The following is a 21,970-nucleotide window of genomic DNA, read 5'->3' on the forward strand; positions in this document are numbered from 1 at the left end:
TGAAGTATATATTAACATCTTTTAATTTAAAATTAATTCATTGAAATAGATCTGTGTCATTTAAGAGTTAGGTACACATATTTTTTAAAAGTAGTATTATTAATATAAAAATAAAAAACAATTAATATAATTTATTGAAATCAATTACATATGCATAACTCAATCAAAATATTTTAAAGTTCAAATTTAAATAAGAAATTACTTTTAAAATCTAAAGAAGAAATTGGGTATTACATGTGTCATTCTTTGAGGGTAAAAGCATATATGTATATATTCTTTCATGTTAAAAAAAGGGTTAATTCGAGCGTACAAGTAACTAAGTTTGGGAAAATAAGAACTTTAACTTAAAATGGATTTTAAGAAATAAAAATACAATAGCTAAAAGTCGAGAAGGAAAAATTAACATTACAAAAGAAATTTGAAATATACAAAATATAAAATTATTTAATAAATGTAAAAATACATTCTTTAACAATTCAATAATAAAAAATAGACTTTATTTTATTAAACAAAAACAAACTAGCCTTTATAAAAAAAAAATTTACCTTTAGAATAACTATGTGACAGTTAATCGATTAACTCAATGATAACTATGCGCTCCAAGTTAAACCACTATTCTTTTATTTTTAACTAACAACTGAAATATTTCTTTAAAATGAAATTACCCAGATAGGAAACTGGTAAATCGATACAAAACAAAAACGAAGCAGTAAGCACATAAAAATTGCCTAAACCGTGTGCATGCATGGTACGTTATTACATCACGTCTAACTCGGAAAAAAGAAATAGATCTTTTAAGGCCATTTGGGATGGTGGCCATTTTTTAATTTTTTATTTTTAGATGTAATTTTTAGGAAACGTGTTTGATAAAAATAGAATTGAAATAATTTTTAAATCATTTTTGAAACACTATTACATTTATTTTAAAATTAAGAAAAATAGAATTTGATTTAATTTTAAAACAAATACACATTTTTTACATTTTACAATAACACTTCTTATTATTACTACTATTAGGACTTCTGATATCATGTACCACCAATGTCACCACCATCCCCGCCCGCATCGGCACACCACCACTAACACAGTTATTGCAACAGTCATCCCATAATAAGGCAGGTAGGATTACATGTACGAAAAAGGTGGCCAAAAAATTAACATAAATAATGCTTTTCAAAATCAGAAACTAGTATAATTCAATTCTCATGCATTTTTTTTATTCAATCATAATATTCTCATATAAATTATAATATCATAGGTTAAAACAAGAATTTACTCAATAAAAATGTTATCATTCCGGGAATTCAAGATTACATTCTTTTCAACTTCAAAAAAAAAAAAGATTACATTCTTTTCGTTGCCTTCCTATAAAAGCCTCCTAAGTCCGTACACAGCATCGATACCATGATCTATAACTTTTCTAGTGATACATTTCTAAATTAAACTCATGCATATTCTTATTCTCTGCTCATCATCATTGTTATTACTATTATTATTATTATTATTATTATTATTATTATTATTATTATTATTATTATTATTAAGGAGCAGTGGATATGACGTGGGAGATAAGAGAAAGATTATTTTGCTGGAAAATAAATTGTGCCACTCTTCTTGGATGTCTCAACTCAACCACTTGAGCAAGATCCTTTTTTGGTAAAGGGGTTGCCTTTTTTTTCATAATTAAAGTTTTATTTTATTTTATTTATCTGTATTTTTCATACTTCATGGCTCATGTGACACTGAATACTGGAGCTTCATTTATTGGATTTTGGTCAAAAGTTTTTATAGTCACCTTATCGTTAGTGCAAAGTATTTGTTAATTTTTGTTGATAATTAATATTGATCACCTCTAGTAAATATCTCCCCCTAGGTTCCTAATTAATTATTTTTTTTCATTCAGCTTGAACTTGAGATCGTAAGAGATCCAATTTCAGTCAGAAGTTAGAACCGCAGAGAAACTGTGGATACTAGATCTGCAATATTTTATATAAACTTTAAAGACAATGAAACAAATCGATTAGACTAGAGGGCACATGCTCCCTTGCGGTGTTTCCTTAACCACGGTGGACAAAGAGAATCATATGCATAGGACGAATGTGACAGTGGATGCATTTCCCAGACCAGAGGTACCTGAACTCCCACGGTGTACACCAAATTATCCATTAATCAAACCACCCTTTACTTAGTTTAGCCTCAAAGTGGGTATCTAAAACAACACTCTTTTGTTTAGTTGAGGCATGCAAAAACACGACTAGCGTTAATAATAATTGTCAAACACACTCGTGAGTGGACCATCAACCTCAATCGCTCAGAATGTCACGCCACTGCTGTCATGGTCAGAGCTTTCACATGCTTGGCTCCTAGCCCCCCCCTCCCCCATATCAAATATGTCCTGACAAAATCTGTATAGTTCAAGGTTCAGGCTCAAACCTCAAAGCATCACCAAGCACATTTTTTTAATATTAGTTTCTAAAAATTGGTGAGCACACATGGTGTAAAAAATTCATGATAAGAGACATCTACCTAGCTTGGGAAATCTACCTTTTCCGTGTCCTGACAACAGTATGCTCTTTTTGGTTAATGACTTTGATACAGTTATGGCAAGGGACATACTGACATACAACTTGTTTTTTTTTTTCACACAAACATAGGACACCCCGTTGAAGGTACGCTGCAAAATTAACACATCACAGATCCTTCAACCACAACATTAACTCTTCTCAATCTCGCATACATAAAATATCGGTACTCCCATAGTCAAGTTCTTGGAGTTTTGTTAAGTTTTAACATCATCTTGAAAAGAAGCTTACTAAAACATAAACTCCACGACAACATAAAACAGACATAATAAAAAAAAAGGATTAAGGCAGCATAGTATGAGATTCTATCCAGTCCAAAATGCCTTCATTTCTTGCTTCCAAGACAACCATGTTCTGATTTGTTCGTCCCTGATAGCCCAGAAGCTTTTAGTCCCGCAGACAGTTAGATGGATAGAGAGGAACACAGGTACTGCCTAGTTCCTGCTCTTACTTTTTTCAACAGCCCTGGGAGCTGCAAGTAGGCATAACAATGCAAATTTGAATAAGATGTGCATAGACTAAACACTTTTGAGTGCAACTCATGGACATTAAGAGAAGTTGAAGGTAGATTTCAAACAACTGCAAAATTAAAAGAATTTCAACTTGGGTTTCTATGATTATTTTCTGATTTCTGCCACAATCTGAGTTCACATTCATAAAGCATTTTTCAAAGATTGGAAAAATAGCTCACTTGTAACCATATCTGAATTCTGAACACAATTTCTTTTAGCATTTTTTAAATCACATATTTATAATGCAAAACGAATTCTTTGGGAAGAAGTTATTTATTTTCAAACTTCAATTTGGACTAGAACTCGTGTATTGTAGTTGTAGCCATAAGACTATTTGATCACTAGGATTATAGATATAATTTATACCTCTATTCTTACCACCACCACTGTATAATTGAAACAACTAGCTACCAGGCTATTTGAAATTTTTGTTTACATATTGATGGTGAAACTATTTAACCATTTGGTGCACAATTAATTAATGAACTTTAGGCATTATACCTTTATTGCTTTTCCTTTCTTATATAATTAGCCGATTTTCAGACAAGTATTATGTTTAAAGTTAAACTTAATTATAAGACAGACGGTGTCGATAAAAAATACCTAGACCAATGGCATCAGAACTCTTCATGATCCTCAGCCTCTTGCATGTTTCAATAAACATCCTGCAGAGAGTCAAGACATTGTTTGAAATTAGTTTGCAGAGAAACAAACATGATGCAACTTCATTTCATGAAAGATTAAACAGGGCATGCAAAAGGCTTGACCCTATCTATATGAAAGTGAACTTTATCAATGTAAAAATATGCATTATTAGGAAACAAGATAACACATTATTGAATAACCACAATATTTCACTTGCAATGACAGTTTTTATCCTATCGCACAACATATAATTCATGGACATTGTAAAATTTTGAAATTTGTAATTGCCATTAGATCAAAATTAAATGTTAGTAAATACAGGTATTCTAGTTTCCCACAAAAACACATTATGTATTGTTCAAATAGTTAAACAATCCATCTTTCTCCTAAAAGTTGCTACAGACATTCCAGTACCCACAATTTCAAGTAACCAGGGGCCACATGAAATTGTAATTCTACATGTATGCTCAAAAAACAAAAAGCTGTCCCCCATGGGCCATGGCAGTCCCTAGAAAAATATAATTATAACTGAAATTTGTTCTCCAGTCTTAATTATTTAATCTTAAATCAGTCATTGGGCGTCAAAAAATTCATAAACAGATGATAACGCAGGAAAGTCAATTACTCTGCATGTAAGACTACAGAGGTTCTAAGTTGACATTTGGCACGGACAAGGGACAACAGAAGTTTTTTTTCCTTGAGCAATCAAAACAATGTTAAAATATACAGTCATTATAGAACATTATGCAGCTAAGATTCAACATATAAAACTAACATAATATTAACATCAAAACTCATATCCTAAATTAAAATGAAGACATAAATGTTTCATGAGTCAACTTATTGTAGACACGAAAAAATACTATATTAATCTAATCAATATGGTATCCCACTAAAAAACAAAAAAAGTCCAAGTATCATATAGGACACTAATATAACCATTTTGAAGTATCTAAACTTCCTAGCTTCCTTTCCAAGACATGTTAATATGAACTAAAACTACAAATGTCACAGGGAAATAGATTTCTAGAATATAAAGTTGATACCTTTGAGGTTATTCTTTTAAACTTTAAAGAAAAACTAATGGAAAAGCAAGTACAAAAATGAATTAGAACTTACTCCCAGGGAACATCACCCACAAGCATCCAATCGCCATCTTTGTCCTCATATGTAAGAACATATTCTGATCCATGAAGAAGGTCCTTCAGCTTGGTTTCATTCAGCATCTCCCTGCCCAGAATTCCATGAGATCCACATTTACCTGAAATCATACCAAAACAAGCAGTAACTGGATCCAGACAGACTGTCCATGCATAAATAATTGAAAGGTTAAATTTTTCCACATTAAACTAATTCTTTCTTACTTATAGTAAAACAGCTGAACATCTTTTCTAGAGCAGAAGATAATTCTGGATATGTAGAGTAATTCTTCAAGTCTACTTTCCTTAAATAGGGGGCACCATCCATACTGACCTTGACGAACAGTGCACCAACCCCCTTTTTTCCATCAACTACTTCATTGTTCTTTGAAGTAGTTGCCAATGAATTTTTCCGGAATGATCTTATAGGAGGCCACCCCACAACCTGAGCCCTGGCACACAAGGATGATTAGAGGTGATTTCCACAGTTAAACCCAACTTCCCAAACTTAATGTGATCAGTTATAGTTTTCCACTTACTTGGTAGCTGGTGCACTGTTATTATTTGCAGAACCATCAATACTTGGTCTAGTTTCGTTGCCCTTTGTTGTTGCTACTTCTTTCATTTTGGTTTGCTGAGCCCCAACTTTATCAAGGGTAGAACCAGGTTTTAATCCCAAGTTACAAGCAGGCCTGGGAGATAGTATCGGATTGGCGGCCTCCAAATCAACTAGGAATTTCCCCTGCATGATAGATTGGGGACTTTTAGTGTTTGGCCAAGCAAACAATTAAAAAGTACATGTTCTTCATGTAAATTGGTGTTTACCTCGGAGGAGAGGCCATTCATGGCATCAGAGAACCCTCTTTTGTTTCCCAAGACAGCAATTTTGGCTGAAGAATGGTGATCATCAGTCAAAGGATGCAACGGAAACAAAGGTTTTTCATCTAATTGAGTTGAGCTTCTTAAGCAAAGATCAGAATCTCTTTCAGGAGACTGTGATCCCGGAAGCCCAAGCCTGAGTTCAGTGGCTTTCAGGTTCAGATTACTTTTACACTCTTCTGAGAAGGACGGAACCGAGCTGTCCACAGAAGAACAATCAGATGAACCCATGTAGTTGCGTTCTTTAAATTCTAAGCTCTTGAGACACACACTTTCCATGGCGGTTGATGAGGAACCCAACAAAGTGACATTGCTTTTACCCTCCTCCTCCCCCATGCTTAGCACTGGCGGAGACATCACAGTTTAACCGAAAGCACCCAATTTTGTATACCCTATCAAGCAATGACACCATTTGACATTGTTCATAAAGCAAACTCAGTAACGTATATTATCTTATCTTAAGTTACATGCCACAACCTTCAAGATCCGGAAACAAACAGGAAAACAAAATGGTACACTGGAAAACAGTTGCCACACTTGATTTATAAAAAACCTCAACGAACAATTATCTCAGAACTTCTAAAATGTATTGAATTGAAATTGAAACATTGAAGTAATACCTTTGTTCAAAATTTCTTTGCTTTGTGCCCAAGAAGCAGGAAATTAGGCTTAGCAGTTAGCAACAATAATCAAAGTATGGACTTTTTTTTTATTTTAATAATGCAAATTGCAAAGTTGACAACACGGCTTCGAGAGTTAGAAGCAACACACAAAATAATGATAATTAGTTAATTAAATAAGCAGCGAAACTTGAGAAGATAAGACAATCTTCATTCATTGCTACGCATGGTCACATAGTGCTTACACATGTATACGGCGATTATTACTTTTCGGTGGAAAAATGTTAAAAACTTCTAAAAAATAACTGTGAAGGAATAAACCATGATATATATATATATATATATATATATATATATATATATATAAAGAGAAATTGATGGCCAAGGAAGAATTCTGAATTTATGAGCCATACTCTTCACTCAATCATTTGACTTTTTCTATAAGCAAACTTCAGCTGAGAAACTACAAACAAAAAATAACAGTAGGCTCTTTAAAAAATTAAAAGAATGGAAGTAACAGAAAGCTTTTAGTTGAATGGCTGAAAAATCACAAACTATTCGGTAAAAAAAAAAAATCCTCCAAAAAATAAGCGAAAGAAAGAAAAGATCATACTTGTCTTAATGCCCCGAAAGGAATTTGGAAAAGTATTAACAAAGTTGATCTTTTTTTCACCCATTAATGTAAAGACAAAGACGCATGGCAAAGTTGGAAGCATGAAAGCAAAAAGGGCAAAAACAAAGACACACACAGAGGGCTGGCTGCAGAAAGGTTCCAGAAATTCAGGGTCCAATTGTTTGGTTCAACCAACAAAAGAAAACAAAACATGGAAGCAAAGCTCATATTAAAACGTTTTACCTGAAAAAACAGCAGATCAGAAAGGATGAAGAAGAAGAAGAGTGAGTGAGAGTGAAACTTTGAGATGAAGAGAAGAGAGAGAAAGAGAAAACTAAGGACCTTCCATGGGGCATAAAGTAACAAAAGCTTTTGCTGTCCGATGTGAAACTCCATGCATTAAAATATGACTTTAATAAAAGGAAACTGTCTCGTAAAAACACTGCGCTTTATGTAATTTCCAAATTTCATTTAAAGTTTGTACTGTCACTTCATTTTATTTTATAGTATTTATTTGGATAAGATACTGTCATCTTTTTAATAATATTCCTCCGAACATATACGATGGAACGCACCTCAGGTCCTCAATGGTCCTGCTTTTCTGATAATTGGTTGATTTATTCTTCTTCTAATGGAATGCATTTGTTGAAATTAAGAGCTACACGCCAAAACATGATTTTAAGAGCTACTAGTTAATCTATGTTAAAATTGTTAGCGCTTCATTATCATATGTGCTTACAAAATTATTAAAATTTAAATTTATAAGAAACAGAATACTACCATGCATGTTGTATCATTCTGCTGCAAAGCAGTATTATTTTCATTCGAAACGAAACGAAACGAAATTAGTCCATTTAAACTAGAGTGGGGTTGGACTCCGAAAACATTGTCTTCTGATCAGGTGGATCTAAGTTGGTGAACGTGCATTTGTTATTTTTTATTAATTATTTGATCATATTTTTAGAATTAGTTGTGCCACTTAGTGATAGTTTGTTATTGTTATGTTAGTGGTTAGTTATTATCTAGGAAGTTAATTATTATTTTCCTTAGTGGTTAGTTATTATTTCTCATAATTTTGTGAGTTAGCTCATTTTAGAATAGATTGGTATTAGAGTTTTCTTCTTAGAGAGGACGTGTGAGTTAACTGAGTGAAAGTGAAACACTCTACACAGGACTAGTACCACCTGTGTTTAATGGTGACAATTTCAAATTTGGGCCGTGAGAATAAAGGCACATTTAAAGGCAAATGATCTCTAGAAAGTTGTTAAAGAAGACTGCGAAGTTATTCCCTTACCAACTAATCCAACAATGACTTAGATAAAAAAATCAAAAAGAAAGAAAAGCAAGAAAGTCAAAGGCAAGAGTTACTTTATTTGCTATTATCTCAAAAGAAATTTTCACTAGAATCATGACCTTCAAATCAGCATATGAAATCTAGAGTTTCCTCCATAATGAATACGAAGGAGATGAAAGGATTAAAAGAATGCAAGCCCTAAATTTGGTTAGAGAATTTGAGATGTAGAAAATGAAGGAGTCCGAAATAATTAAAGAGTATGCTAACAAACTTTTTAGCATTGCTAACAAAGTAAGATTGTTTGGTTCTAATTTTTTCAACTCAAGCATAGTTGAGAAAATATTGGTGATTGTCCCTGAAAGATTTGAGGTCTACTATTGCATCCTTGAAGAATACTAAAGATTTGTCAAAAGGAGCATTGCAAGTTAAATTGCAAACTAACCAAGGAGAGGAAAACAAGTGGAAGAAATACAAGAAGAAGAATTTCAACACCCAAGAAGCAACAGCTAACACTAGAAACAATAATGAAGACAACAAAGGATTTCCTCCTTGCAAGCATTGTGGCAGAATGGATCATCCTCCTTTCAAATGCTGGAGAAGACATGATGTTAAGTGTGAAAAGTGCAACAAGTTGGGGCATCATGTGAGAATTTGCAAAAATAATTTTCAACAAAAGAATGTGACTCAAGTTGTGGATCAATAAGAAGAAAAACAATTGTTTGTAACAATATGTTTCACAAGCAGCAACTCAAGTGAATGTTGCAAATCACAGGTATCAAAGGCAATGGCGATCTTATCACTGTTGAAGGAAAACGAACTATAGCCATTGAAAGTTGTGTAGGTACAAAATTAATTTACGACGTTTTGTATATACCTAAGATTCATCAAAATTTGCTAAGTGTGGGACAATTGATTGAGAAGGGATTTAAAGTCATATTTGAAAATAAACACTCTTTAATTAAAGATGTCAATGACAAGAAAATTTTCAATATCAAAATAAGAGACAAAAGTTTCTCATTTGATCCATTGGAGGAGGAGCAAGCAACCTATCCAGTTATTGTAAACAATATAGAAGTCTGACACAAAAGATTAAGCCATTTTCATCATACAACTATTGAGGAACAATGTGCAATTTCACTTGACCATTATGCAACGAATGTTTTAAATAATACAGATTCTACCATGAAGAGAGCATCATGAGTGTATTCAAAAGAAATGGACCAATGACTTTCATCCTTTAAAGCCTTAGAGGTTAAAAGGATGAAGTTGAGATTGAATCACAATTTATGAATGAAACTCGTTTACAATTGAATAATACCATTGAGCATTCAATCCAGAATGACAAAAAAGAAAAGGAGATCATTTGTAAAAGAAAGAATGTGTTAATGAGTAAATTGGAACAACTTCTTGATTTAGTTAAACAAAAAGAAATGGAGATAACAAACAATAACTCTAATTTAGAAGCAATAAAAAATAAGATAAATAAAGTTGTCTTTCATAAAAATAAAGTTATCCAGTAAGGTATAACACACTTCAAGCACAGTTATTGAAACAAAGTCGTGTTGAACGTGTACCATTGGCTGCATTTAGTTTTTAGTTGACTTGCATAAAAATAGATTACAAGTTTTAATTTAAGTGCCTTGTTAATTAAAGAAGATCAAATATATATTGTTAAAAAATTAAATATTTTTAAAAAAATTATAAAGTGTTGGTGAATAATTTAAGTATACTAATCAAGGTGTAGATAAATAATTTTTTAATTAAAAACACAGTAAAAGTATGTAAATAGTATTAAATATTGTACTTTTTACTAAAGCTTTTTATTTTTATTTTTAACCAATAATGATTTTTTAATATTTTCTTTAGTATGTAATTTTATAATATATTCTATTAATTTCTCTGCATATTAAATAAATAAAGTATTGAATATTTTAATTTTTTCAAATCATAAGTATTTTTTTATTTAACAATGGAATGTCCATAAAAGACTTATTATTAGGATTCTTGAAAAATATATGCACTAAAGTGATCTCTAGCGTTGTTGCTAATATGAGTTACATAAAATTAAGTAAAGTTATTTAATAAAACTTATGGTTAGAGCACATGACCTTGCATATTGTTTTATCATTGAAGTGAATTTTTGAATTATATCACCCATAAAATTAAATTAATTACTCATTTTATTAACTTTAGTATATATTAAAATAAAACGTATAAAATATTTAAATTTATAACATTATAAAAATCTCAAAATTAAAATAAGAAACTCATTTTGAACGCTCTCTTTGCTTAGCCAAATGTTTCTAAAGCAACAATTTCAACAACCCCACTCATTACCCTAACAAAGGTGGCAACATTCTCCCTCTTCATCCACCAATTGCATATTATACACAATAGGTACAATAGGTTAAGTTAATACTATCATATATACTCACACACAGCCACATGCATGGCCACTATATGGATCCCAGTTATTACTCTGGCGCATGTTGTGGGTCATAAACTCATAGTCGTAAGGTCCTTCAATTGCCACATAAGGGCAAATAAGGAAACAACGAATTAAATATTTTAATTTTACATTCCTTGATGGCTGAAACTGTTGCCCTCTTCAATGCGACAACACAGTAAACCTGAAAACCTCGAGATTATAAATCAATGCATTGTGGTCTAACACAATTTTATCCAAAATAGGGAACATAAATAAAAGACAATTTTATTTTTTTAGTACATTTATTAATATTTTTATTGAGTCAGAAAATAGTTACAAATATACAGAAATAAAAATCTCAGTAATCACTTGTAACACGTCTTTTTCAACACATTTTTGTTAATCACTAGAATTTATTAGATGCCATGAAATTTTACAAGTCTTATTTCTTATTTAATTAGATCAACTTATCATGTATTGGTTTTAATAAACTTTAATTAATAAAAAATAAAAATAATGTGTTTATATACTATATAATATATTCTTTTAAATATATTTTTATTATCGGTTGAAATTTATTAAAGTTTATAAAAATTTATATGCCTCAACTCATCTAATAAGTGCCACCAATAGTTTTTTTAGTTTTAATAAATTTTAATATATATACTGAGGGCAACTCAAACAGAATTACTTAAGCTAAGGAATTGTTATTTTATTTTTCTTAGAATTTATCTAGCAAATATACTGATGAATTTCTCATATGTATTACAAACATTCCTTAAAAAACCATGTTATCAACACTCTTTCCGAAAAAAACAACAACTATAATGCATGAATAATTAAATCATATAACAAACACTCATTTAACACATTTTATCTTATCTCTATCTCTATTTTTATTTTAGTTTTTATCAAATTATATCACTTATTATATTTGTGTTACTCAATCGTTTCGCTTTTTCTTTTCCTAAATGTCTACTAAAAATCTAAATTATTGTTGTCCAATACAGATTGTTCAAAAACAAAAGGGAAGTTGAGTAGGACTTTGAAATTTGAGTGCAAGATACATACAGAGAGCGTTAAAAAAAGTGTTGAGGGGGATAGAGAAAAACAGGCAAAGCGGAATGACGTTTTGGATGATAAGAAAGCGCTTTTTTAATTTAGGATTGTTGGGTTTAGCGTGCAATTGATAACCTCTTGAGTCTTCACTACTTCTCAATCAGGGATTGTGCTCCACATTTTGATTTGTATGCGTTGTTGCATTTAGTCCTAACGGGAGGGGAAAAATGGATTAATCTTCGACTATAAATTAGGAAACATACTCAATGTACACAACGCAATTGTAAAAAATACTCCACTTTTCATCCTTAAATACAAGACACTTATCATTAAGACACATGATAAAAAAATTGGTTAATTTAATTAATAATATTAAATTATATGTAATTATGATGTTTTTCCAAAATTAACCTAAAAGTCATTGGAATTAACTATATATATATATATAAATACTAACTATATTACTTTTTTCTACTTGCTTTCCATCTAAATATATATAACAAGAGATAATATTAGTGAAATTTTAATTTTTAAAATTAAACTCTTCAATTCTTCAATCCTCATAAGAAAGAAAAAGAGAGAATTCATAGCATTTATTGTTTATAAAAAATAATTAAAGATATTTTGGTTAACAAATAATTAATACAAGAAAAATATAGAAAAAAAAATCTCATAAAAAGAAATTATTTCAATGATAAAGATGAAATTTTAAAAATAATTAATATGTTCTTATTCTTTTAAAACGTGAATATTTCAAAATAAGTAAAGTCATATTTTATTTGCCTTTTTTTAAAAGAAATTTTTGTGATTTACCAATCAAACGTTTTATTTTTATTTTTTAGAGCATCTGAGCAAGTGATCATTATGTTACTCTTTAACCTGAAAGTGCGATTTACGCAGATGGCATATGTAGAAAAGCGGCTTAAGGAGATATTCTCCATTTTTATAAATTATCACCAAGATTTTTTTTTCTTTGTTACGGGGTTTTCTAAAATAATGTTGACAGATTAATTGATTATGGAAATTAAAATGTAATACACTGAACATGTAAATCGACTAAAATAATATTGTTTCAACTTAATTAATAATTTCAAATTTAAATTTTGACTATAAAATTACGTTAAATACTTAAAAAAAATATTTCTCGTTATAATCTTCAAAGCTGAGACATGATCCGGTAAAATATGCACATTCTTTTAAAAAAAAGTTACAATATTAGGTATAACAATAAAAGTATTATGCTAACTAGTAACTACTAAGATCTCAAAAAATACAAAAAATTAATAAATATTGTTAAATTTTCTTACAAAAGGTGTCTTCTAAACCCTGGATCCGCATAGGCTTTCATTATTACGAGAAAGAATCATTAGCAGATGCTACATTTGCACGCTTTCTGCTATTAAACCATGCATACACAGCATCATGGGCAAGATGGTTGTTCCGCATGTTAATTATGATATGATATTTGTTGAAGGCCGTTGGATCCTAAACATCGTCATCATATCGTGCTCTTTTTAAGGTGACGCCACTCACACGCCATTCTCATGGGCTTTGATGACGAGTGTGCTTCTTTCCTCCCCTGCTCAGCCTCAACTTCGGTCTATATCACACATAATTATGTTCACAGTCCACACAATTGTTAAACAATTTTATCTTATTCAAAATAATTTGATTTCTCACTTAAAATCTATAACTTGTGTTTGAATCAAGAATTTTAAAATTTTAGGGAATTCAAAATATTTAGAATTTAAATTATTTTGTTTAGATAAATTAATTTAAATTTCTTTAATTTTAAATTCTTTGTTTGAATAGAACCATTCAATTTTTTTCTATATGCAAAATTTGAATTTAATATTTTAAATAGATGAAATTTTAATATTAGATTTTATAAAAAATAAACTCAATCTAATTTTAAAATATTAATTAAAAAATATTTTTGATGATTTAAAATACAAAATATTGATAATTTTAACTAGGGTTGTTTGTCTGACAACAACCAATGATATTTTTAAACCAATATCAACCAAGACTATTTTTCGATCGACATCAAATAGGTTTTTTTTGTCAAAGTATGCTGGAAATATTTGTCAGCAGACATCAGTCGGGACTATTTTTCGGCTAACGTTGGTTAAGTTTATTTTTTAGTTGATGTTGACTAGATTTTTTTACCAACGTCGGCTAGGGTTTGTTTGGTTGACACCACCTAGGGTCTTTTCGAATGACATTGACCAAGGCTATCTTTAGCCAACGTCGTCCTAAAAAGTCCTAGTAGGCGTTGACAAAAAAACCTACCCAATATTGACTAAAAAATAGTTTGGTCAATGCCGACCAATAGAACCTACTCGATGTCGGCTGAAAAATCCCTAGTCGAAGTTGGTTAAAAAATAGCCCTGACCAATGTCGGACAAAAAACCCTACCCAACATCGGCTATAAAATAGCCTTGGCTGATGTTGACTAGAAAATAGATTTAACCGATGTCGATAGAAAAAACTCTAGTGGATGTCGACTATAAGAACTTAATCGATGTCGACTAAAAATAGTCATGTCCGATGTTGGTCAAAAATACCTAGTTGGTGTTAGCAGAAAAAACCCTAGCCAACATCAACAAAAAAACCTAGCTAATGTGGTTAAGAAATAGCTTTGACTGATGTCAACCAGAAAAACCTAGTCGATGTCAGCAAAAAAAATCTTAATCAACGTCGACTAAGAAAATCTAGTTGACATCAGCCAAAACACCCTAACTAACATCAATTAAAAAATAACCCTAGCCAATATTGGCTCGAAAAACCTAGTTAACATCGACTGAAAAACCCTAACATGTGTCTACTCAAAAGTTAGTCATGACCAATGTCAATAGAAAAAAATCTAGCTAATGTCGGCCAAAAAAATCATTGGTCAACATCAACTGAAAAAACCTAGATGACAACGACAAAAAAATTCCTTGACAGACGTCAGCAAAAAATTCTCATGACTGACGTCAGTGAGAAAATAACCTTAACCAACATCATCTAAAAAAAATATTAGCTGATATCAACAAAAAATAGTTTTGGTTAAAATCATACAAAAAAATTCTGACCGAAAAAACCTCGGCCAACGTTAATGAAAAATAACTTATGTCCATAAAAACTTTGGTCACCTTTAGTTGCAAGTATTGAGCGAGAAAGAGTCGCGAGCAAAAATGTGAGTTAAAGTGATCATCTTCGAAAAAAGAATTTCAAATTCTATATTTTTTGAGAGAATTTGAAATATCACTGTTTCAATCAATCAAAATTATTCATAAAAATATCAAAAATTAAATCTCCTTTCAAATATTCTATCCAAACAAGCTATTTTATCATGAATCATTTTAAATTTTTTGAAAAAATAAATTCTCCTACTGAATTGCTCCATCCAAACACACGCTAAGAGTTCTAAAAATTATACTTAAAAACTATAAATCAGAAACAACTCAACATATTTTCAAATTTATATTTCAGATTTCCTCTACATAATTTCCAGCTCAGCTTAGTTGTGTTTTTGCATCACACCAGTAGTAGTAATAGTAAAAATACCCAAACAGTTTTGTTACAAACTCTAGATTGAGGAGCCATTGCAGAATTTGCGTTCATCATTGCAACATTCGGTTAGGGTACGTGGCTCCAAAAAGCATTATAACTTCAACTTTTGAATTAAAGGTGGCTAAATGGGCCTGTCTGGATGGGTTAGCCCTAACAACCTGCAAATAAGACCAAACTATAATCTAACAGGAAATTGTGCTTATTAATGGATAAATTATGAAGGGTCAAATTCATAAGTTTCTTTAAAATTAAAAATAAAATAGTTCTAGGAAAAGATGCAATTAAGCTTAATCTAAAAATCTTAGGATAAATTAAAAATAAAATACGAAGGATAAATTATGAAGGGTCAAATTAATTTATTAGAATAAAATTCGTTAAAACATAAAAAATTGAAGGTAAAAGATGCAATTAAGCTTAATCTAAAAATCTTAGGCTAGAAAAAGAACTAGGAAAATTCGGCCTGGCCTAATAGGCCTACTGAGACAATATTTATGCATAGTAATTTCTCTGTGCATCTTATATTTACATATAGTATTTCCTGGTATTTATTTACATAAGGTATAAATAACAATGTTCTTCTCCTCAAGTTTTATTTGGATATCGGGCCTTCGGTTTTCAAGATGGACATGGGCCTAAATAGTATAGGGCATTACTATTGTCACTACCCAGCCTTAGCAAATAATCATTTTATCCTTCTAAGTTTTCCTATACCCTCAACTATTCTCCATCATGAGACCCCCACCATTTCTCTTTCTCTCTCACTATTCTCTACCCCTCCATTTTTAATTATAATCAAATTAACTATCATACAAATTAATATCATAAATTAATTTGATTACCAATAATAAAGATAATTCATATATTAACTAATTTGGTTACTTTTATAAATGGTAATTTCTATCTAATTAATTAAATTTTAATTAAAAAAAGACACTGATTACTATTAAAAATGGTAAATTATATTACAACTAATTTTATTGCTTAAAAAAGTGTAACTTGCAATTAAAATTAATTAAAAGGGGTGTAAAAAATACACAATGGAAACATGATTCCGTTGTGTTATTTGGAGGAAAAAATACACAATAGAATCATGATTTCGTTGTTGAACAATATAACGAAATCATAATTTTATTGTATATTTTGTTTACACCCCCTTTTGGCGACAAAAACATGATTCTATTGTGTTATTTGAGGGCAAAAAAACATAACGGAAATATAATTTCGTTACACACTTGTACAACATAATTATGTTTCTGTTATTTTTTTTTTCACCCTCATTTATGCAATAGAAACATGTTTTTGTCCAAGGGATAATTTGGGAATAGAACTAAAAGGCACCTACATGGGTAGTGCTAATAGCAAAAGTGATAGTGCCAATAGTAACTGCCACAGTATATAAGAGGTTTACCTAATAACATTTAGAGTAAATTACACATATTCCCTGATGTTTAAGGAAATTACACATGTCTCTCTTTCTTTTGATAAACATACACATGTATTTCCTGAAGTTTAAGAAAATTACATATATCTTCCTTTGTTTTTAAAACTTATACAAAATCCCTAAATGATGTCTAAGTATTTGACAGTATCAAGTTATGTGTGTTGATAATTTTGATTAAAAAAAAGGCTAAAAAATGATGTAAATTTTTTTAAAAACTTGATACTTTATACAACAACATACATGAAGATTGGGATGTATCTGAACCTAGCTTCGGACAAAAAGTAACAAATTTAAATTTTGCAAGTATAAAAAATAGATAATTTTTTTTTGTAGTGACGGATTCCAAACATTTTCATATTATGAAGATGAAAAATATATTTTATCCTTTTTTAAATAAAATTATCAACACACATGACTTGTTATTGTCAAATATTTAAAGGATATTTAGAGGGTTTATATAGGTTTTAAAAATAAAACAGAGACATGTGCAATTTTTTAAAATCTAAAGAGAACCATGTATAGATTTTATAAAATGTTGAGAGACATATATAATTTTCTTAAATTTAATGAAAAACATGTTTAATTTACTCTAATATTTACATTCATACGGTACTTGGATTCCTGCCATTTTGCAAACTCAAGATACGTAAATCGTGGGCTTTGATAATGGGCCAATATCGCCGACACCAAGCCTATATTCCCAATAATCAGACTATGTTAATTAAATTCAAAATAATTAGATATCCCTCGAAAAATTATAAACAAAAGAGAAACACGTGTCTTTTTTTTATTGGATAAATATTAAATAAAATAAAAAATAAACTTGGCAGAAATTATGAAACAGCGGTTTATTTAACTAGTGTTTTTCATTAGAATTTAATATAAAAATAAAAAAATTATTGAAGTTAAAACACAATTAATTAAAGGATATTTTTTTTAGAAATAGTATCATTAAATAGAATCAAAATAATTAAAATTTATTTATATTTAAGATTAAAATATTATTTTTTCTCAAGAATGATTATAACGAACTTGTTTTTAAGTGAACTAGTTATACCCTTTGGAGTTTAAATTTTAAATTAAACGATAATTTCAATTAGAAATTGATAAATTCTAACTAATGTCTTTGTAATATTGATTAAAAAATAAAAAGAATTTTTTATTAAGATACATAAAATTGTGTTATTTATGACTATTTTTACACTCTTATTACTTTTATAACTCTTTTTAATTTCTTAATTAATATCGTAAATATACTAACTCATAAGACCCTTCTAAATTTACTCAACCACCCATTCAGACTCAAAGATTAGTTTATACAAAAAAAAAAATAGAAAGAAAGACTCAAGATTAGAGTCATACTTTGATGAATAAAGGCGACAACTGAAAAGAAAACAATGCAGTGATTATTACTAACTTGTTATTATGCACTACACCAAAAAGAAAACTTGTTATTATGCACAATAATAATGATGTCTTGCAACTCCCCTTGTCTGTTTCTAATAATATTTTGCTGTTTTCTATTAAAAAAAATATTTTTGCTTTATTGTATTTTTTTCTTTTCTCTGTCTGTCTCATTGTTTTTTTCTTCCTAAAAAAGGTATTCCGAATTGCAGGCAAGCTTCATCATTTTAGCGTATAGTATCCGAATCAAATTGAGCGAATTCAAATTTAAGGAAAAAAATACCACTGTATTTTACATATTAATGGTGTCTCTGGTTCAGAAGATAATCAAAGAAAAGATTAGGAAAAGAATGAAAACTACCAAAAAATTAATTCTTTCCACAGCTTGGAACATAATAAAAAGAGTGACACCCAAGTGAATAAACAATACTTTCTATACTGGACGGAAAGCAAGTGGAAAGAGGAACAGCACCTACTTTTCATTGTGTCATGCATCAATTGTATATATACAATTACAGTATATAATTGAAAATATTAAAATAAAATAATAATAATAAATATTTTTTAATAATAGAATTTATTTTCAAAACATATATAAAAAAATAATTATATATAATATGATTTGCAGTGTCAATATTTTATATTTAAATAAGGAAACTACAAAAATATTATTTATCAACTTTTAATTATATAAAAAATTATTTTTTATTTACACTTGACTTTTTTTTTTTACTTTCGCTTTTTTTTTTCAAACATACCATGAGTCCATAAGTAAAAAAATTCTTTGTACAGATATTGTATATTCGACTAATACACGGAAGAAGCAGAGTTTAAATGTACTAACAAAGAAAGAGAAGGATTTGATCGTGGTAAAATTTTCAAACACACAGCATTCATTTATTTATAAAATATTTATATCATTCAAATGTTTGAATTGTTCAGCAAAATTAATTTCCTTATCTAATGACTTGGTATCTCTGCAATCTCATACAAGGATTCTGTCACATATAAGATCTTGTTAATTTCCAACTTGTAAATTTACCAGAACAGAAAATTTCATACTGCAGTGCATGGTATATATACACAATGCGACTCGTGCCCTCTAAAAGGAACATAAAATGAAAGCTATCCAGGGATGATGAACAACTTTAATTAATTTCCCAATCAGCACTTCAACCCCGCGAGCTTTTTGTTGATCATCTCTCTCGGGACAAAGCTATCCACAATTGTTTGTGTTTCGATGGCTGAAACTTCTTTGAGGGACTTGAGAATTGAGATTGGTTTGCTAATTGCAACTTGGTATTTTAATTAATTAAGGCTTTAATTTATAATTAATTTGTGTCCCTTTAAGCACCGCTGCAAAAATCATTTGGTGCTGCCTTCTGCACATGGATTGTGATCATTTCATTTGTTGGAGGCTGACATGGGCATGCTAGTGCTATGAATTTTGGAACCTCATCTCCTGGCATCAGCACCGGCAAGCTCTCACATCGGTTATGCCTCATCATCTGAACACCACAAAACAAAACTCATTAATTGTTTCCTTGCAGAATAATAATAATAACATGAGTCAAACATGTTTTACTCTTCTAAAATATTTTGAAATGTTAATTTTAATTACTATAAAAATTTGGAATAAAAAGGACATGTATTCATGATATAAAACAGTTTAACACCTATAGTTAATTAAATTATCTTAAAATTCATATTAATAAAAAAATTTAATTAAATAACAATGTAAAACAATATATAAGTATTAAACTCTAAATTTTTTATATAGATTTTTAATTTTCATAGTTTAATAAAAACAAGTGTTTTTTGTTTCTAATAAGAGACTAAAATTCCTTAATTTTTAGTACACATATATAGAACCTAATAACGTATAAAACTTTTATAAAGACTAGAATTAATATTTTGATAAGTGAAGAACATATTTTTCCTAAACAATAACAACAATACGATGATAAATTAGAATTAGAAGCAAATGGTGTTTTTGGTGTGACTGTGTGAGCAAGTTACCAAGACAGGAAAGCCAGGTTTGTGAAGAGGGGGAGTTAAGTCTGCTTGTGTCTGAGGCCGAGTGTCGATAACCATACAAAATGGAAACAAAGGTTGGAGCTTTTCCCAGTGCAAGCAGCAGCAAAAGAAGCAACAAAGGAACAATAACAAGGCAACGAGAAGAGCTAAACCAAGAGGAAATGAAATAGATACTCCATTCGATGTGTCCTCAATCTCCATTTTTCTTCTCTCATTTCCTTTCACCTGAATGAATCAAGTCACAGAAAGCATCAGCTTTAATAAGAAAGAAACGTGGAGGCTCTGCACGAAGGATGCACTTACTAGTTAGTGGGTGTAACATATTTTATTACAGATAGATGTTTGTTTGATGTGACTTAGAAGGAGAGTTGGTGGAGGTACATATTCCGTTTAGTACGGAAAGAAAAATCCCAACCATATTTTTACACTTACTCTGCCAGTGTGATGGGTGAAAATCTGCTCACTCAAACATGAAAAATAGAGATTTAGTTTTTGATTATGAAAACAATATATGATAAATTTATGGTGCCGTTAAATTTATATAAAAAGTTATAATATTTAAAGATTAATTTGATGACATTAAATCTTAAAATTTTAGAATTAATTTATTACTAAATTTGTTTGTAGAATTAATGTGTCATATTTTTTTTTATAGACTAAATTTAAATTTTTTATCTTTCAACAATTATTTTATCATCTCATCATACTTTCATAAATGAATTTTACTATTGACTTTTTTTCTTCTTCTTATGTAATCTCTTATTCCTAGTGTGGATGATATTTACACTTATAATCTCTTATTCATTCCTAATGTTTTAACACTTGTAATTATAAATATTTACTATGGGACTAAAATTTCCAATATATAAATATTATATTTTGTGTGGTTATCGACACTCATACATATTTAAATTCAATAATACAGATTTCAATAAAGTTAGTATATAAACCAATCAATTATAAGTCAATTTGTTATAAATATAAAATATTTTAACCATATATTTATATTTCCTTTTAATAATTTTATATTGTTTTTAATCCAGGATTTAATGTTATTTCTTTTACAAGCAAAGCATATTATTAATAGGGAAACACAGAGGGAGCATGAGATATGCCCCAACTGACAAGATAAAAATCAGAAGGTTAAATACACAGCATGCACTAATAACCAGGCACTACGCCACCCTCCCAACACATTTCCCTCATAAACAGGGTCTCATGCAATTTTATTTTATTTTTCATTTTTGAAAGAAAGTATTCCCTAAATCAAAAACTGAAGTGGATTTTATTTTTTCTAATAAAGTCTTTATCACAAGTACAGTCATAAAATTAAACCTCTCTATCAGTATCCTTAAGAAATTCAGCTATCTATCTATCAATTGTACTGCTTCGTATCTCATGCAAATATCAATAAGCATGTTAATGAATACTATACAAGAGACAAACAAACGTAGATCAAACAAAGAAAAATCAATGTCGCTAGCATACTGTTAGAGTATTAAATTTAGAAGAAAAAAACCATTAAAAGAGACAATCAAACGTAGATCAAACAAAGAAAAATAAAGAGATTAAGAGACAAACATGAAAAAGGTAGTGATAAAATAAAGAAAAACTAAAAAAATCATTAGAAGAAAAACAAGGCTTTTTAATAGATTTACTTAAATAAGAATTAATTACATTTCAAAATTATTGGTGCCATACTTTTTGCTCTATTATTGGTGTCATCAAGTTTTAATGCTTATGATTACTATTCTTGCTT

The 21,970-nt window shown here is 29.7% G+C and overlaps 2 protein-coding genes across 4 annotated transcripts; both read right to left on the reverse strand.

Annotated features, from left to right (window-relative positions):
• Nucleotides 1-2,616: 2,616 nt before the first annotated feature.
• LOC114409174 (auxin-responsive protein IAA8-like) lies at nucleotides 2,617-7,416 on the reverse strand. Of its 3 annotated transcripts, none has more exons than XM_028372523.1 (7): nucleotides 7,333-7,416; nucleotides 5,704-6,149; nucleotides 5,418-5,620; nucleotides 5,104-5,330; nucleotides 4,859-5,000; nucleotides 3,698-3,759; nucleotides 2,617-3,054 (listed from the first exon to the last, which is right to left on the reverse strand). In XM_028372523.1, the coding sequence occupies exons 2-7, from the start codon at nucleotides 6,112-6,114 to the stop codon at nucleotides 3,017-3,019; spliced, it is 1,083 nt and encodes a 360-aa protein (XP_028228324.1). In that variant the 5' UTR covers nucleotides 6,115-6,149; nucleotides 7,333-7,416; the 3' UTR covers nucleotides 2,617-3,016. The 3 variants fall into 3 exon arrangements, with proteins under 3 accessions (XP_028228324.1, XP_028228323.1, XP_028228325.1); XM_028372522.1 differs by having other exon boundaries at nucleotides 7,234-7,385; XM_028372524.1 differs by lacking the exon at nucleotides 7,333-7,416 and adding an exon at nucleotides 6,378-6,471.
• Nucleotides 7,417-19,041: 11,625 nt separating this feature from the next.
• LOC114409176 (uncharacterized protein At5g65660-like) lies at nucleotides 19,042-20,456 on the reverse strand. The gene is made up of 2 exons (XM_028372525.1): nucleotides 20,194-20,456; nucleotides 19,042-19,682 (listed from the first exon to the last, which is right to left on the reverse strand). Exons 1-2 carry the CDS (start codon nucleotides 20,410-20,412, stop codon nucleotides 19,521-19,523), a joined length of 381 nt encoding a protein of 126 aa, XP_028228326.1. The 5' UTR covers nucleotides 20,413-20,456; the 3' UTR covers nucleotides 19,042-19,520.
• Between the last annotated feature and the right edge of the window lie 1,514 nt (nucleotides 20,457-21,970).

The sequence above is a fragment of the Glycine soja genome, chromosome 4 (genome assembly GCF_004193775.1).
Source record: "Glycine soja cultivar W05 chromosome 4, ASM419377v2, whole genome shotgun sequence".
Lineage (NCBI taxonomy): Eukaryota > Viridiplantae > Streptophyta > Magnoliopsida > Fabales > Fabaceae > Glycine > Glycine soja.

What these genes read in the sequence shown, in the direction of transcription:
- LOC114409174 (XM_028372523.1), bottom strand. Translation starts at nt 6,114, where the DNA reads ATGTCTCCGCCAGTGCTAAGCATGGGGGAGGAGGAGGGTAAAAGCAAT. An exon ending in AACAGTGCACCAGCTACCAA is followed by an intron (nt 5,331 to 5,417) that starts GTAAGTGGAAAA and finishes CTTGTGTGCCAG; the next exon opens with GGCTCAGGTTGTGGGGTGGC. An exon ending in GTTCAGCTGTTTTACTATAA is followed by an intron (nt 5,001 to 5,103) that starts GTAAGAAAGAAT and finishes GTATGATTTCAG; the next exon opens with GTAAATGTGGATCTCATGGA.
- LOC114409176 (XM_028372525.1), bottom strand. Translation starts at nt 20,412, where the DNA reads ATGGAGATTGAGGACACATCGAATGGAGTATCTATTTCATTTCCTCTT. An exon ending in AACCTGGCTTTCCTGTCTTG is followed by an intron (nt 19,683 to 20,193) that starts GTAACTTGCTCA and finishes TGTGGTGTTCAG; the next exon opens with ATGATGAGGCATAACCGATG.